Consider the following 18,137-nt stretch of genomic DNA (forward strand, 5'->3'; position numbering starts at 1 on the left):
CGACACGGTCAACCACGATAAGTTGGTTGAGCACCTTGCCTCACTGGGAATCAGGGATAAAGCACTCCTAACTCAGATCTTTTCTGACTAATAGGACACAATCAGTGGCACATGATGCATTCGTTTCACCGGATTTCTCACTTCCCTGTGGAGTCCCACAGGGCTCAGCATTCAGCCCCACCCTTTATAACTTGTACGTTACCCTCTTGGCCAAGCTGATAAGCTTCGGTTTTACGCTGTTCTCCTACGTAGACGACACACAGATTATTGTGTCCATCAACAGCCTGTCTACGGATACGGCATCTTGATTTAAAGACTGCATGAGCCACATAGGGAAATGGATGCAGGTTAACTGTTTAAAACTCAACACATCAAAAACGGAAGTTATGCTATTTGGCAACACACCAATTATCTGGTAAGACAGCTGGTGGCCAAACTAAATGGGCCCTCCTCCAACACCAGCCACTAAGGTAAAGAACCTTGGAGTTCTCTTCGACTCCAATCTCTCCTTCGCATCCCAGATTAATCATACTATAGCAGCTTGCTATTTCATTCTTAAAATTCTAGAAAAAAAGTACTTCTATTCATCTCATTTGAGCTAAGGAAAACAGTAGTCACAGCTTTAATGGGTTTATGCTGGACTACTGCAACGCCGCTGCCAGAGTCCTGCTCGGGCTCACCCGCTTTGACTCAGCTTCCAAGGCTCTCACTGAGCTTCATTGGTTGCCTATTAGCAAATGCATTCAGTTCAAAGCTCTATGTATTGCATTCAAGGATATATGCAGCCAGGGCCCTTGGCAATTGTCGCAATTCTTCAAACCATATATCCCGGCCAGATCACGGAGATCGTCAGACAGTGGCAACCTGTCCATCCCCAAGATACATAAAGTAAAATGGGGAGTTAACAGCTTTGCTTACACCACCGCCAAACTCTGGAACTACCTGCCTACTCCTCTCAAAAATTAACCCAATGTTTTTGCAATTTAGGAAGTGCTTAAAAACCTGGCTCTACTAACTTACCTCACAAGTAGACCTCTGCCTGCTTGTCAATCTAGCGCCTAGATACCTTCGGGTTTGTGTAGCACTTTATAAATCTTTCATTTCATTTACTGTCTGCGGTGTGTGCAAAATCATACCATTTGTTTAATACAATTTGCTACATTTTGTGGAAATTACACAAATGGGGCAACATTTTATTTGGCTGGTTACATGCGTGGAATTTTCATATGGGGACATAACCCGCTGAAAGAAGACATGAAAGACAATGTCAGGACAATGGTGTGAGCAAAACATGCAACTTGGTGAGACATTTTCTAATCTATCCAGTCTCCCATAAAGAAACAATTTCACAACATTGCATAATGCAAACATTGACAAATTTCACAAGCTTGGTTTTTAGCTCAGATAAATTTGGCGGTAGTCTTGTGTAGTTGGTTGGTTTCCAAACAAACAAACTGCAAAAGACTCCCATTGACCAGTGTCCTTACATCACAAATTAGATGGTGATTCTGCTGAACGATGCTTTCAACAGGGATCATTTGATTTGAATTTTATCAAGAATGTGTGCAAATTGTCATACACTTTTATATGTTTTGTCTCAACTTGTAATAATAAGAGAACAAATTATAAATACCCGTCCTTTACCTTTTATCCTGATGTAGGCTTCCTATTGATCTATGTACACAAGCCAAAATGCTATTGCCGCCTAATACACAAAAACGTCTGTACATAAATGTATTATGATTCAATAAATGCAAAGATTTCCCATCATAGATTAAATGTTAGTTTACACTAAGTGACTGGATGATCATCTAAGTGTATAACTTGAATATGCAACAGTCTCTTAGCATATGCTCAGTCATATCTAAAATTCTGTATTATATAATGATGGTAAAGCATCATTCCCTGTTGTAATCCTATCTTTCTGGCTCACATTTTATTATACAAGACGTTTATGATGAAATAGAACATTATGAAATAGCCTTCATCTATAAGATTTCATTAAATGTTTTCATGACCGATTAAGGGCCTCATTTAGAGTTAGGTCTACAGGGTACTCCATGGTAAACATGACAAAATACCTGGTCCTGCAAACGCTTAGTTCACCTGCCTCAATTAGCAGCAGCCAGACCTGTGGTTTTCTATCGACAAAGCATTCGTAGGGCTGTCAGCGGAAGACATTACATCGCAAATCCTATTTCGGGTGGGTGATGTAATGTCTTTTTTCTGTCTGTCACAACCAGGAAAAACCTGTAGCCCAAAAAGTGGGTTCTCTGCCCAGCACAGATCCACTGTAATGCTAGGTGGATCGGATATGTATGAGACCCTACCTATGGCTTGTTAGCATGCTAGAATTTAGCGTTCCGAATTCTACAACCACAGACTTCCATTTGCTGGAATGAATAAAAGCAGGTATATTTGTTTGAAAAGAAAACCACAATCTACAACACCAGTGATCTAAATTAGAATGTCCCATCAGCTAAGACAGGTTTCCCTCTTTAGGTTGATGATTCGTGATGGGGAACTAAAGCTCTCCAAATGTTGATGAGTATACATTTGTGATTTCATATATTGTTTGGTATTGTGGAGCCTCCTTCTCCATTTGGTACCACTGTGCCTGTGGCAAGTCTTCTGAAGTTCATATGTAAACAGGTGTGAGACTGAACTATAGCCTGTCAATCTGTTCTACAATACACAATATTGTTCCACAATAATACCATGCCACCGTGTACCTACCGCAGTTGTGGAGCTGGATTATACTGCTCTGTAACATAGGTGAAGAATTGACAGTCAGGGGAGTCGGTGCATGAATCCTGGCACTCAGTGGGGTTATCTCGGATGAGAGCCCTAATGTCACTGCCAAGGAAATCAACGTCTTTGTAGGTTTTCGTGAAACAACCTTAAAGTAAGCAGAACAAAGTATATCATACAAATAGCTCACCTAATGTTTAATACTACTTAAAAAGTAGATTACAATGTAACTGGCACATAGAATATTTTCTATTTATATTGGATTCTTGTAGTCAGTTCCTTAGCCAAGGTATACCCAATAAAATACCCTGTCCCTCTTAAATCAAGCAATGCCAGGGTAACGCAAGTGACCAAATGCATCCTTTGACCCATAGACAGTGATAGGAGTACCAGACAGCATGGTACCATCAATTCTATCTCTGCAACATAAAACGTGACCTATTTGAAGCAGCAGACATCATTAAAAACTGAAGCAGCCCTGGTCCTGCATGCTTCGCAGGTTCTTCTGATCCAATATGGCTACCCTGAAGTAGTATTACACTCCACACCCAGCTCATCATTGGTCTGAGGAAACAGGACCACTTTACCCTTGAAGGAAAAATTATGCTTTCTCTACAATCCAGAAAGATTTTTAAATCTACAGAACCATTTACAACTCAGTAATCATCAACATGTCGTTCGACCTGGTAACAGATTTTTCCATTTCCAACTGAAAAATCCAACAAAGCTGTGTAAGTGCTTGGTATTCACAAAAAATAGTGACTTTATTATTTATTCTATGTAGGCACATTGTATGCAGTGCGGATAGCATGCATGCCTTAGGTTAGGATATTTGTGGAATTTCACTTCCTTCAATAAAGAGTTTCAGATCCAAACACCAATTCATTTATTTCAAACGCTATTAGGAACTCTTTTCTGCAATCCCTGTGGCATACGCAATTGGATCTACTGGATTTCAAGATACAAGAAGGAAATACATTACACTTGCTTGTGAACACCCACAAACGTATGATTTAGTTGAATGTGTGACTACATTCTGAATGCATCTCTTTGGGATCGCTGACAGAATATCAGAAACAGAAATATCATGTGGACTTAACGTGTCAAAAATATCGAGGACCAAAATATAGAGAAGGTAAGGGCAAGTAGTTAAGTATCGATTTACTATTCTTAACCCCAAATCCACGTACCTTGAAGATAAATATATTGTCCAGGTACATATGTGTGGAGTTATATATAGTAAAACTTTGTTCCCTGAATAAAACAGGTTTTATAGACACATGGCCCGAAGCGGTCGTTGTCCCGATTTTTAAAAAGGGTGATAGGAACAATCCCTCTAACTACCGCCCTATCTCTTTGCTCGACTCTCTCATGAAAGTCGCAGGGCGTATTATTTCAAATCGGATGCATGACTGGTTGGGTGAACAAGACATTATTTCTAATTTACAATATGGTTTTAGACAGGGCAGAGGTACTATTGAGCAAGGTCTGAATTTGACCCTTATTATTGCAAAATATACTCAGGCAAGAAAGGGGAACCTTTTCGTGACCTTTGTAGACCTCAGTTCTGCATTTGACTGCGTCAACCATGAGCTGCTTTGGGAATCCCTGGCCGAGATTGGTCTTGAGCTCCCCATTCTCGCCTTTATTAAAGAGCTGTATAGGGGTGCATCAGCTCGTGTCAGATATGGCAGACAAGGAGAGTGCTCGGACAGGTTTTACATCAAAAGAGGCGTAAGGCAGGGCTGTATTTTAGCTCCCTTACTGTTCACTCTATATAAATTCAGTAGGCCAGTATCTTAATAGAAATTATCACGATTACCCCACTATAAATGGGAAACCCATACCCATATTACTTTACGCGGACGACGCCGCAATTATGTCACAGACCCGCATGGGCCTCCAAAGTGCAGTAAATGACTTTACAGAATTCATGTCACACCGAGGTTTAAACATTAATGCATCAAAGACTTTTACCATGTCTTGTGGCCTGGGAATAGGGAAAAGAAAATGCTCCATTTTTATTAATGGAAGCAAGCTTGAAAGTGTCGATAGGTTTCCCTATTTGGGCATCACCTTCGAGAAGAAGGGCTCCTGGCGGGCTGCCGCCCAAGCTAGAGGAGTTGCCTTTTCTAAAGCTATAGGGGCACTTATTAATTTCTCTAAAAAACTAGGGGGACGGCCGATCATCCCCTTATCACAGATCTACCGTGCCAAGTGCGTTTCTACATGCATATATGGATCTGGGATTTGGGGCATTGACCAGGCAGACCCAATACAACGCTCTGAGAACCGTTTTCTACGATACCTTTTGGCAACACCACCCGGCACTTCTGTTTTTGTTATGCATAAAGAACTTGGCTTTACATATATTATGGACATGATAAAATCTGCACCCGTTATATTATGGCACAAAGTGTGGACTACCCCTGAAACACACTTCAACAGGGAAATCATTATGGACTGTCTCAGCCTGAGCAATGCGGATCGATTCAAATGGCTGAACTATGTCAGAAATATGCTACACGACATGGGACATCCAGAATTTTTCACTGATCCAGCCACCCTAAATAACATCCCTAGAGTGACTCTAAAACGCTTGGCCATTAGCCACCTGGCAAACCGACGCCGGATCACTGAAAATTCCAAGTATACTGTACAGGAACATCAACTCTGCACTACTGTGGAAGGGATGCAACATTATCTTTCTGTAATTCCTTCTCCTTTTTCCCGCATGCTCGTGACCCGGTTCCGCACTGACACTTTTTTCAGACTGTTGACATTCCCTAATCAGAACTGTTGGTCGAGAAACTTGGAGAAATGCCCATGTGATGGCCTGTCATCTCAGTCCAACATCCACTGCATCCTTTTTTGTAAATTTTACCAACTGTCAAGGGTTGCTTATCTGAAACCGCTGCTCAAATCCTGGGGACTTCGTTCCTGCAGGGCAGCCTATCTTAAAATGAAAGCTTTAGACAGCCCTCTAGCTATCGCAGTGGTTTCTTTTTACTTAAAAAAGATTTTAATGACCAGGGCTTCTATGCACCCATAAAAGAACATATTGCTTTTATGCTCATTTACTGAATTTGATATGTCTACTATCACTCTTTTAAACTTTTATTTCATTTTATGATGTGATAATGTGTTTTTACTGTACTTTTATGATAATGCTTTTGCATGTCGAATAAAGAATTTTGACTTGACTTGACTAGTAAAACTTTGTTTAGCTGTAAAGACTTACCTTCACAATATTGGTGCATTCGATATTCTTGACACGATCTTTTGGTCCATGATATGTCTGTTTCTGATATTCTGTCTAAATATCTTTCTTTGGTCACCCCTCTAAACATAATTGAAGTTCAGAACTAAGTGTATGTAGAGCAGAGGTCTTCAAACTGTGGGGCGTGGATGGGTTCCCGGGGGGGGGGGGGCGTAAATGCCTCTGCAACCACATGTAAATGAAGAGGGCCTGGAAGTACAGCGTGTATTTGCTGCATTTCCAGTCTGTCTTCGTTTACTCAGAGCCCTTGAAGTCAAAACGATGATCTGGAGTGCCTTGGGGTCAGAGGTCACAGAGTGTGCTGGCAGGGTCAAAGCTGTTGCTAAAAACAAAGTCTTCGTTTTGTGTATTCACATTAATTTAAGTGCATTATTGCTATATGTGGGTATTAAACTGGTACTTATGACGGGAAATATGCCAGGACAGCGTTTAGTGTAAAAACTGCAAAATAATTCAGTAATGCTATCACAAAATGTTCAGCATTATTTAGCATAATTCGCCTTTGCTTGCTGCAAAATGTTGTTAACCCTGCCTTCTCCTGACACAATTCCAGTGGCCCTGTTTATGGCGCTATGAGGTCCCAGTCTGTGGCAGAAAGCACTGTAAATATGTAAGTCATTATTTTAAAATAGTATTTCACATAGTCTAAGCTAGGGTACTGCAAATTGATGCAGTGTTTGAGATAAAACAAGTTTTTACAAAATATAGTTTTTAGTAATAAGTAATCAGACTGTATCTAATGCAGACATTTGTATGTATTCCAGAGCTCAGCTGATAACACTCCAACATTACACCTCAAACAGAATAAATATTTGCCACCATGAAGCTTTAAACAGAGCTATTGGAATTATTCAGCAGGATAGGACCACATTATGTGGCATGGTTGAATAAATTATGCAGCAAGAAAAGATAAATTATGCGCACAATGCAGCACATTTTGTGGTTCGCATTACTTCATTATTTAGACATTTTAACTCATGGTTATGATGTTTGGAGCAATATTTCACCTCATTAGTACCACTTTAACACCCAAATACAGCAGCTACAAGATTACCAGTCAATCTTTGTAAAAAGCCTTCCAGTGCTCCTGAACACTGTCACGTTTTAAGTAACTTTTGTTCCATTTGAGCTGGAATCATTATTTTGGGGCAAAATTCTGCAAATTTTGCAGCAGATGATGGTTTATGTAGCAAATGCGGTAAGATCATAATTATGAGGAAAATGCTGCTGCCGCAGAAACTCATAATTCTGGTGACCCTGGCTTTAAGTGACTCAATCAATTAAGGCTGGCAAGAAGGGTGGTTTCTTCTTTAACTTTCTGTACAACCACCACACCCTTCACTTTCAGGCAGAGGCACCTCAAAGTCAGCATTAACTGTTCAGGGACAGTTTTTATTGTCATAGCCAAGTCCATGGGGAGGCAGGTAGGAGGCCAGTAGGGTTGCATTCAGATGCAGAGCCCTAATCCTCTCGACCCCTGGGGCCTCAGAGTAATGGTCCAGGGGAAAGAGGAAAGGAGCGATATTCATGGATATTGTCAAATAGATGGCCCAGAATAGAGAGCACTGTATGGGGACTAAAGTTTATGTTTACTAATGGCCAGACAGCTTCTTCTGAGCGATACCCCCAAAGAAGGGGACAATATAACTGGCTGTTTCTTTTTTTTTTCTTTTAAAGGGCCATTCATCAGTGCAGCAGGTACTGCTGCCGGGTGTGTAAGTGGACACTATTGGTTATCATTAATTAAGCAGATGCAGCAGGGCTGGGGCCCAGATATTTGAGGGGCCCAATGCATCACAGTTATGACTGTCTACCTTTAAAAAAGGGACATGGGAGATTATTTTCCTTTCTAGCATTAGGACCGAGGCCACCCTTGCAGAGAAAGGGATACAACATGGGAGCTCTTTTTTTCCAAATGGGACAGAGAGCCTGTTTCAAGATCGGAGTGATGGCCAGGCATAATGGGGAAGAGGTGAAAGATGCAGAGGAGATAGCCTTCTACTCAAGACTGCAGTTATCATTAGTGCAGTAGGTGTAGTTGCATTGGGGTCCAACGGTGTGAGGGGCTCACGAACAAACCCAATTCTGGGGAGCAGTTTTTGGGACAATACATGTTTTTGTTTGAAGCATTTGCGGTTTTATAAGTCTCATATTTGGTGTGGTTTATGAACTATAGAAAAAGTACTCCTGAAATCATCTCATAAGCCACGCCTCCTGCACGCAGTCATGTCTGTCCTGCTCTCCCAAATCCTTGCCACAAAGTTTTGAAGGGGGGTCCGACCTCAAAACATTTTGCTTAGCGGGGGTTCAGAGCAAAAACATTTAAAGAAACTCAGATGTAGAGTAAGAATGAGCTTGTACACTATAAAGTAGTTATTTAACGTGCGTAAAAGCATTCACCATGTTTCATTGCTACAGAATACTGCATAAAGAAAGTTTTTGCTATTAATGACCTTTCCAATTGCAAGTCTGTCAGACGAAAAAGAGAGATCACGCAAACAATGAATAATGTTTACATTTACATATAATTCCTGCAGACATTTATATATTAATTTATTTGTATCGGTTCCTAAGGCACACATATCGGTGCCTGCTTCCTCCAATTTTGCTGGATTTTTGCGTGTGTTGGTCGTAGGGCTCTGTGCACTTTGCCACTGCTAACCAGTGCTAAAGTGCCTGTGCTCACTCCCCTAAACATGGTTTGATTGACATATACCTGTTTGGCATGTTTAATTTACTTGTAAGGCCTGGTGGAGTGGTATACTCTAAATTAAATGCTACCATTGGGCATGCAGAACTTATTGTGCCACCCACTTGAATAGCCCTTTAAACAGTTCTCACCTGCCGCCATTGCAGCCTGAATGCAGTGCCACACTGCCATGTTGACTTTTGATTTTTAAACCCCTTGCCAACTCTTAAAGTTCCCTTTTATTACATATGTCACCCCTAAGGTAAGCCCTAGGTATCACATTTGGTAGGGTGCTGTGTAGTTAATTGTACATGTCCTGGTAGTGTAAAACGCCCAAATTCGCTTTTCAATACTGGGAGGCTCACCCCTCCCATAGGATAATATAGGGTATGCCTTATTACATTTAATACGCTGTAATTCTTAATTGAGAGCTAGATATGTCACATTTGGTACCTATGGAATTGTAATGATAAACCATCTTTAATAGGTAAAGTCGGATTTTATATTACAATTTTCAAAATGCCAGTTTTAGAAAGTTGCAAAAACCTATAGGGGTTAAGCCCAACGGACCGGGGCCAGGTAGGGCTATCCAAAATTCAGAACACAAAACAATGAACCCGGCTCCGTACTACCGTACACTCCTACTACTCATGGAGTAACGAACAGTCAAATCTTTTATCTGTCCGAATGGAATTTTTATTAGACCATTCCTGTTTCTTATTAATTTAAAAATTGATCAAAACAATTTTTGGGACTGAAAAATAAACACAGACTTATCAAATTCACTCATGAACTTACACGTATATACAATTCACATTAACATACACTTAAAGACAAAAATGGACTTGGACACTGAAATAATTATTGGCAACAGCTTGCAACATGACAAAAGCAGCAAATGAATTCATACATTATCCTTATGCAAAACACATTTTTAGGAAAATTTACATCATATACAAAATTTAGTAATAAACATGAAAATATCCAATGTTATGAACCACATGTGTTATTTCAACTCCAGTGTCAAAAGAGTGTCTGAATAGTATATCAATCCTTTATCGAATAATTTCCTTCAACTCTCTCAGCATTCAGAATTAACTAAATGCCTCCCAAAATGCCAACGCGTTTCTAGACCCAGGCGAATAGTACTGGGACTATCATCAGGGCTTCATATAAATGGACCGGATATTCTACAACATTTTTTTCCTTAAACCCTTCTTGACCGAGGTACCTTCTTATGTGCGTGACACGGCTGATTTTATCAATAAGATTGAAGGCCATGAATTTGATGAGTTGACCCAATGGATGGTGTCGTTTGACGTCACCTCATTATACACGCAGATACCCCACAATGAGGCGCTTCAAGTGATTGAGGCCTACTTGGAAGATAGACCTCGTCCTCAAAGGGTACCCTCACAGTTTATTCTTCAACTAGCAGAGGTTGCCATAAAGAAAAATTATTTCAGATTTGAGGATTCCTTTTTTATTCAGATCAAAGGATCAGCTATGGGCTGTCCATTTGAGCCAGAAATGGCGATCCTCTTTATGGCCAAATATGAGGATAGATTTATTTTTAACAATCTATTTAAGGAGCATATAGCGCAATGGTTGCGCTATATAGATGACATCTGGTGCTTGTGGAATGGGTCTAAGGAAGAGTTGGAAAGTTTCTATGGTTGGCTAAACACCCGCCATCAGGATATCAAATTTACATTGACCATGAGCAGGACAAAGCTGACGTTTTTGGATGTTGAAGTAATGTCCAATAATAAAAAGTTAACAACTACTTTGCATAGAAAGGCAACTGATAAAAATACCATCCTTCACCATACAAGTGCTCATCCTAGGGGCTTGAAAGAAAATCTTCCGTATGGACAACTAAGAATACGTAGCAATTGTTCATCAAAATCAGATTTTGAACATCATGCGGCGTTATTTAAAGAACAGACGATCCTTTGTGGGTACCCAAAAAAGCTCTTGAAGCATTCAATAAAGAGAGCGTGGTACACGCCTCGGGAAGATCTTTTACAAAAGAAGGAGAAACCACCATTGGAACGTATGATTTGTGCGACCACTTTTGGTCCGGATACAAACAGATTCAGGCAAGTTATAATGAAAAATTGGCACTTGCTTGACAAATTAGAATGCGGTTTTCCAAGACCCCTGTTCGCAATGAGAAAAAACATGAGTATTGGTCAACAACTAGTACGAGCAGACATCTTTCCCATTCAAAATAAACAGTCTTTAAGATCGCAATGGCAATTGAAACCGGTTGAGGGGCATCATAAATGTGGAACGTGTGCAGCTTGCGATTCAACCATTGAAGGTGTTGAATTTTCCCATAATGGTACCAAATGGCGCCATTCAGAATTCACTAATTGCAAATCAAAAAAAATAGTGTATGCAATTGTCTGCCAGTGTGCCTTATTATAAATTTGCAAAACAAATCAACAAATAAATCAAAAGATCACGCAGCACGGTTCTAGGATTAAAAAGAAAGTATTGACTGCCCCTATGGTGCAACACTTTATTGACAATTCCCATACTGGGAAGGATTTTAAATGGACGGCTTTGTCAAGCTTTGAAACAACCAAACGCTATTTTGATATTGATGTCGCATTATTGAGAAAGGCAGCTTATCTTATTTTAAAATTTGACAGTGCTTCCATTGGATTGAATCGTATGACTGAATTATCTAGAGTGTAGTGTGTATACTACAAATCCCATAATGCAATTCATGAGCATTTGCAAAAAGAGGGACTTTAGAGCGTTTTGATTGGGCAAATTTCCTTTTCGCATGAATCATAGCTCTCCAAACAGGAAGTGCTCTGGTTTGAGATGCCGAGTTGTTACAACCAGCATGGTGCACGAGTTGAATATTCCTTCTCGTTTTTGAGTGAAAAGTAAGTCACTGTTTTGCCCCTGTGTTTGGTTAAAAATTACAATAACAAAAATCATACGACCGTATGCTTAAATGTGCTTACGTTTGTACTATTTGTAGAATAAAGAGTCTTCAAGGAACTCAGTCCTGCCCATACTCTGCAGTAAAGGTACATATCTTTTTGGTGCTTCCCTCTGGGGGTGTAAGTCAAGAGTAGCATTAGATATATTCAATACTTTGGTTCTTTCATTTCAGAAATTCATACTAGCTAAGTGTTAAGGGAGCCTCGTAGGCAGTAACAAACTAGTCCAGTGGCAGAAAAGCCAAAAGCTCTTGGAGCAAATGAGCTGGAGCGGCCGTTCCATCTCTAGAAAACAGGTACTCACTAAGTTAGTTACATGTACAAGAGAGAGAGTTAGTTCGGGTTGACGCTGTTTTTGCATCATTTATTTATTTTGTTTTTTGTAGAATATCCGGTCCATATATATGAAGCCCTGATGATAGTCTCAGTACTATTCGCCTGGGTCTTGAAACTCGTTATGAAGCCCTGATGATCGTCCCAGTTCTATTCGCCTGGGTCTTGAAACGCATTGGCATTTTGGGAGGAATTTAGTTAATTCTGAATGCGGCGAGAGTTGAAGTAAATTATTGGATAAAGGATTGATATACTATTCAGACACTCTTTTGACGCTGGAGTTGGAATGTGGTTCATAACATTGGATATTTTCATGTTTATTACTATATTTTGTATATGATGTAAATGTTCCTAAAAATGTGTTTTGCATCAGATTAATGTATGAATTCATTTGCTGCTTTTGTCATGTTGCAAGCTGTTGCCAATAATTTTTTCAGTGTCTAAGTCCATTTTTGTCTTTAAGTGTATGTCAATGTGAATTGTATATACGTGTAAGTTCATGTGTGAATTTGATAAGTCTGTGTTTCTTTTTCAGTCCAAAAAATTGTTTTGATCAATTTTTAAATTAATAAGAAACAGGAATGGTCTAATGAAAATTCCATTCGGACAGATAAAAGAGTTGACTGTTTGTTACTCCATGAGTAGTAGGAGTGCACGGTAGTACGGAGCCGGGTTCATTGTTTTGTGTTCTGACTTTTAGAAAGTTGGCATTTTCATGCACTTAGACCTTTGAGCCTGCAGCCTGTCTTGAGTCACATGACTTGGTGTAGCTGACAGTTAGCCTTTGTGAATTCCTCACATTAAGTCACACAGTAGTGGCATTAACGGTGAATCAATGGGCCATCACTGACAGGATTGGGGGGGGGGGCGGCAGAGCTGAGCACAGCCCACTTGCACCTGAATAGACTGTCCTGTCTCCTCATAATAAGCTGAACGACCCTGTATTGTCACTGCAACTAGTTTGGAGCCAGGGTAGTGGAGGCAGGAAATTCCATGCACTTCTAAGAACCTTTCCAGAAGCTTCACCCACCTTCTAGAAGCAGGGCACCAGGGCATAAACTACTGGACCTTTGGAGGGGCTCATAGGACTGCCTGCTTCTGTGACCTGCTGTGCACTCGGCCAGACTGCTGCTTGGAGCCTGCTTTCAACCCTCAGAGGCCAGCCCTGCTGTTGAGCCCTGCATCTTCATCCAGGATTGCCAGACGTGCATCCCACAGCTAGTTTGCTGACCTCCTGTTCAGAGCCACAGGGACATAACTGGCTCCCACCATCTTGCCCGCACCTGGACCCCGCCTGAATGAGTCCTGAACTCCCAAAAGGCCACTTTCCAAAACTTAGGCCAGAATAAATTTGGCCAAAATGTTCTTTGAGAAACATGAAGAGACAAGGACCAACCTGCTCGCATAGCCGCCCAACATGCATTGCCGGTCAGATTGACTTTGCTGCTTCTCCCGCTACATTCTTCTCTGCTAAAGCAAATCCATTTCAGTGGGTCCTTCACCAAAGTGGAATCGACCTCGTGGAACAGACTGTCTTCAACTACAGCCTCCTGCTTCATCCTGCTGGAGATTTTCAACTTCCATTTCGACGGCTAAATCTGAAGGTAAAAATGCTCTCTGCGACTTCACTCTACGGCCATCTGACAAAGACGCTCCCTTTTTGGACACTCCTGCAGCCTTGCTGAACTTCTACCTTCTAAGACACTTTTCTTTCCAAAGTCCGAAGTTAGGCGGTGACTGGGCACAACCCACTTCTTGTATTCGAACCGCACTCCATCGCAGTTGGCCTGACCTTTAGACTTTGACCAGGTCTCGCATGACTAGATGCCTGTGGTGAGCTCTTTGATGTCTGAAGCATTAGATTGCACTTACAACATAAAAAATTGATAACGTTGGTCCTACTGATAGGATTTTTATCATATTGGTGTCAAATGCTTTATTAAAATTGTTTTTCTAAATTGGTTTGGGATTTTTCTTGTGTTGGGTTTTCACTTTATTACTGTTTGTGTCCTGTATAAATTATTTACACATTGCCTCTAAGGTAAGCCTGACTGGTTTTTGTGCCAAGCTACCCAGGATTAGGCACAGGTCAATTTAGGAACATTTTAAAGTTCACCCTGCAAGGGATTGTGGCTGTTGCTTGAACAGGACTCGCAACCCAGTCAATCAACAAACTCAATTTTTCACAAAGGGTTGTCCAAGGCAAACAAGAATGAAATCCAAGGTTTTGTGTTGAGAAGGTTGGACAACAGCTCTGCCTTTGGTGGTGTAGAAACAATAAAGAAGTTGTGGATCTCTGACGTATGGAGGTGAAACTTATATTTTGCAAGTTAACCAAATGTAAAAACAATTACTGACACCATGTACTCAGAACACTCAGGCCAATTATTGTGTTTAAGACTGATTGATGAATTGATGTTGCTTTACAAGGTATGTTTGAAACATCAAGAATGAAAAATAAAATAAAGAGTAAAGAATTAAGGAATACAACTCAGTCTAGAAGTTTCAGCATATTGATGCAAATAGTAATATGTATACTGAAACACAAAATTCAGGAACAAAAAAGAAAAAGAATGAAACAAATGAATATAAAGTATTGTTAAACATCTAAGATCACATGATTAGAAAATATGTTTGCTATGCACAAAAAACAACAATGTTATCAAATATATAAAAATTGTACAAACTGTTTCCAGACTATAACCTCATAAGGATGAAAAGTGAGGACACTGAAGTTGTTACTATACACACGCTTCTCAGATAGGCATCCTTCATCTAATAATCAAATAAAAACAGACTGGAAAGATGATTCCAAGGGGTAGCGTTCATTTATACAATACGTACTATGTTTGTTTGGGTCAACTGTGGATAAACGAAACCCAGACACAACATTTGCCAAAGTGTTTCTCTTTAATGGAAGTCCATTGCTCGTGTACTTCAGAAAACAGGAATAACTGCAAAGAAAGAAATGAAAGATGAAATATTGACAGAACTGTAGTCCTAAAATCAAGCAATTTGTCAACATGTGCACTTGATAGTCAATTCATGTTTACTACGATACAACACCTAACATTCTTAAACTCAATCATATTGACAGTACATACATTAAAAAACAATTAAAATGACAAAATATGTAGTTTTCAACTCTCTAACTATAGTGTGAAGATAAATTATTTCCAATGGTGTCGGCCTGTTATGGATGACCTGTTTGGTTGCGTGTATCAGAGATCATGAGTAGGTTTGTGCATGTGTCTGCCTATGTGAGCTGTGTAAATTTCTCCATGAAATAGTGCAGGAAGTGAATTTGAGTGTCTGGATTTCGTCATGGAGTACTCTGTGCATAAGTGGTCATCCATGTGTCTGGATGGGGTGTTATGGCATGCATGTGACAGTTGTATGAATGGTGTGTTAGGGTTTTCATGTGACACATTGGGTCGCTGTGTAATTGTTTTATGTTTAGAACAGACATTATCATTTTAAACTAAGTGCAGCCAAAGAGGTTACACGCAAACAGTGTATTCCAAAGGTGGTTCATAAATTAAAGTGCCTGATGGACCACACACACATTATCTACTTCTAATTATACATCTATTTGCACTAAAATATGTACGGAACTTATGTATGTATACTGTGCCCCTTTAACACGTACACCAAATTGAGCCTGTGTACCATGAGTCGCACACCCAGACATGAGCACAGTGGAATGATGTGCCGCAGAACTACTCAAACTCCAATATATCATTATGCACATTTTGCAATTAACTGTATGGCACTTACATATGCCCTGGGCTTCCTCACCCTTGTACACAGCTGAACTTGGGTATGTGAAGTGGCACTTCAGACTTCCCTGAAGTTAAATACACTTCATGACCACCCTCCAAAGAGTATTCACATCCTCTAACATTTCATTGCTGCAGGAAAACAGCACCCAAACCGCCAATCTCTTGGTAAGCCAATAAAAGGCAAACAAAAAGGCTTACAAAGTGATTCATTCTCCAACTTGGTTAAAAATGTAACAGTGGTGACTGCTGGTGCTCGAGCGTCAACAGCTGCTCATAAAAAGTGGTGTACCAACATGGTGAACTAAAGTGGCTAAACACCTATGTGGAACAAATAAAAACAATCAAGGTTGCAGAAACCAACGTTGGACTCACCCTAATCAGTAGGACTGCATGCCACAACAGTTCTGGGTGGACTCAGCGTGCGGCGAAGGACCTCTAAAAGTAGGTCTAAACTAAGGAGTAACAATGGCCTTACATAATGCAGTAATCACAGTTGGCACATGTGGGGACATAAAGCGCTTAGAAACTTAGCAGAAAAACAGGAATACGCTGGTTGATTAGCCATATGGACAGACTGCGTTCCCAAATGATGTGCGAGGATGTCAGAGTCGAGGAAATAACATGATGCTTGAAACTAACTGGTAATTAAGATGTTTTAGTAACTAGAACAATGAGGTCCCACTCCTATAGCAATGATGTTTAAAGCGCTCCTGAGTTAGAGTGAATTAATAGTAAGCAAAAAGTGAATTTTGGCCAGAGCCTAGTTATAGCACCCGTTGCTGATAGCCAAGTGGCAGCGGTTAAGATAACATGCTGGTGCGTGCCTCGCTATTGTAATAGAGCTGCTGACAGCCAACAGTTAGGGTAACAAGCTAGTGCGTGCCTCGCTAGTGTAATTGAAGCGCTTAGGGAACAGGACGAGTGGTTACTAATTAGAAAGAGAGAAAAGAAACAAGGGTTTCGTGTGCGTACTTACATCTGCCCCGCATACGCTCTGCGCTATGACCTACCCGGTCCACCGAGTCTGGGAGGTGGAGACCTAAGCGCTCGCTATCGATTAAATACTTCCGGTCACGTCATAGCCCTGAAGCTATAACGTGACATACTCCTTACAACTGGTCCACAGTTCGTTCTCACGTTCTGTATGCATTAATATTTGAGTATGAGTTCCAGTATACACCAAGGCTCACACTTCAATACACAACCCTTTGATATATTCTATCAAGGCTTACTTGGCACCTTGCCTATACTTTGTACCCAATTGTTACTAAAACTTTATTGATACCTTGCTTCCCAAGCCAAGATGGCTGACGATATTGTCCTTCTTTGCTCTTTACATATTCACTCACTATTTTAGAGATCGATTTATTTGAAGCATTCTGTCCATTTTATAACATATCATACACTGCGCACACACACAGTGCTCATACGGTTACCCAGCCCGTTATTATAGAATTCTAGCCACTCGCGCGAATCGCGATCACGTGACCCCGTCACATGACGTGACCGGAAGTATTTAATCGATAGCGAGCGCTTAGGTCTCCACCTCCCAGACTCGGTGGACCGGGTAGGTCATAGCGCAGAGCGTATGCGGGGCAGATGTAAGTACGCACACGAAACCCGTGTTTCTTTTCTCTCTTTCTAATTAGTAACCACTCGTCCTGTTCCCTAAGCGCTTCAATTACACTAGCGAGGCACGCACTAGCTTGTTACCCTAACTGTTGGCTGTCAGCAGCTCTATTACAATAGCGAGGCACGCACCAGCATGTTATCTTAACCGCTGCCACTTGGCTATCAGCAACGGGTGCTATAACTAGGCTCTGGCCAAAATTCACTTTTTGCTTACTATTAATTCACTCTAACTCAGGAGCGCTTTAAACATCATTGCTATAGGAGTGGGACCTCATTGTTCTAGTTACTAAAACATCTTAATTACCAGTTAGTTTCAAGCATCATGTTATTTCCTCGACTCTGACATCCTCGCACATCATTTGGGAACGCAGTCTGTCCATATGGCTAATCAACCAGCGTATTCCTGTTTTTCTGCTAAGTTTCTAAGCGCTTTATGTCCCCACATGTGCCAACTGTGATTACTGCATTATGTAAGGCCATTGTTACTCCTTAGTTTAGACCTACTTTTAGAGGTCCTTCGCCGCACGCTGAGTCCACCCAGAACTGTTGTGGCATGCAGTCCTACTGATTAGGGTGAGTCCAACGTTGGTTTCTGCAACCTTGATTGTTTTTATTTGTTCCACATAGGTGTTTAGCCACTTTAGTTCACCATGTTGGTACACCACTTTTTATGAGCAGCTGTTGACGCTCGAGCACCAGCAGTCACC

The 18,137-nt window shown here is 40.7% G+C and overlaps 1 protein-coding gene across 1 annotated transcript in view; it reads right to left on the reverse strand.

The window, feature by feature from the left end:
• The window catches only part of LOC146856179 (coagulation factor XI-like), a 64,136-nt gene that overhangs the window by 25,083 nt on the left and 20,916 nt on the right, over positions 1 to 18,137 (reverse strand). Inside the window, exons 4-5 of the mRNA XM_085654233.1 lie at positions 14,861 to 14,970; positions 2,737 to 2,899 (exon numbers count right to left, since the gene is read on the reverse strand). Coding sequence (XP_085510359.1) covers positions 2,737 to 2,899; positions 14,861 to 14,970 — 273 coding nt within the window. The remainder of the gene's footprint in view (positions 1 to 2,736; positions 2,900 to 14,860; positions 14,971 to 18,137) is intronic.

The sequence above is a fragment of the Triturus cristatus genome, chromosome 4_1 (assembly GCF_964204655.1).
Source record: "Triturus cristatus chromosome 4_1, aTriCri1.1, whole genome shotgun sequence".
Classification (NCBI taxonomy): domain Eukaryota; kingdom Metazoa; phylum Chordata; class Amphibia; order Caudata; family Salamandridae; genus Triturus; species Triturus cristatus.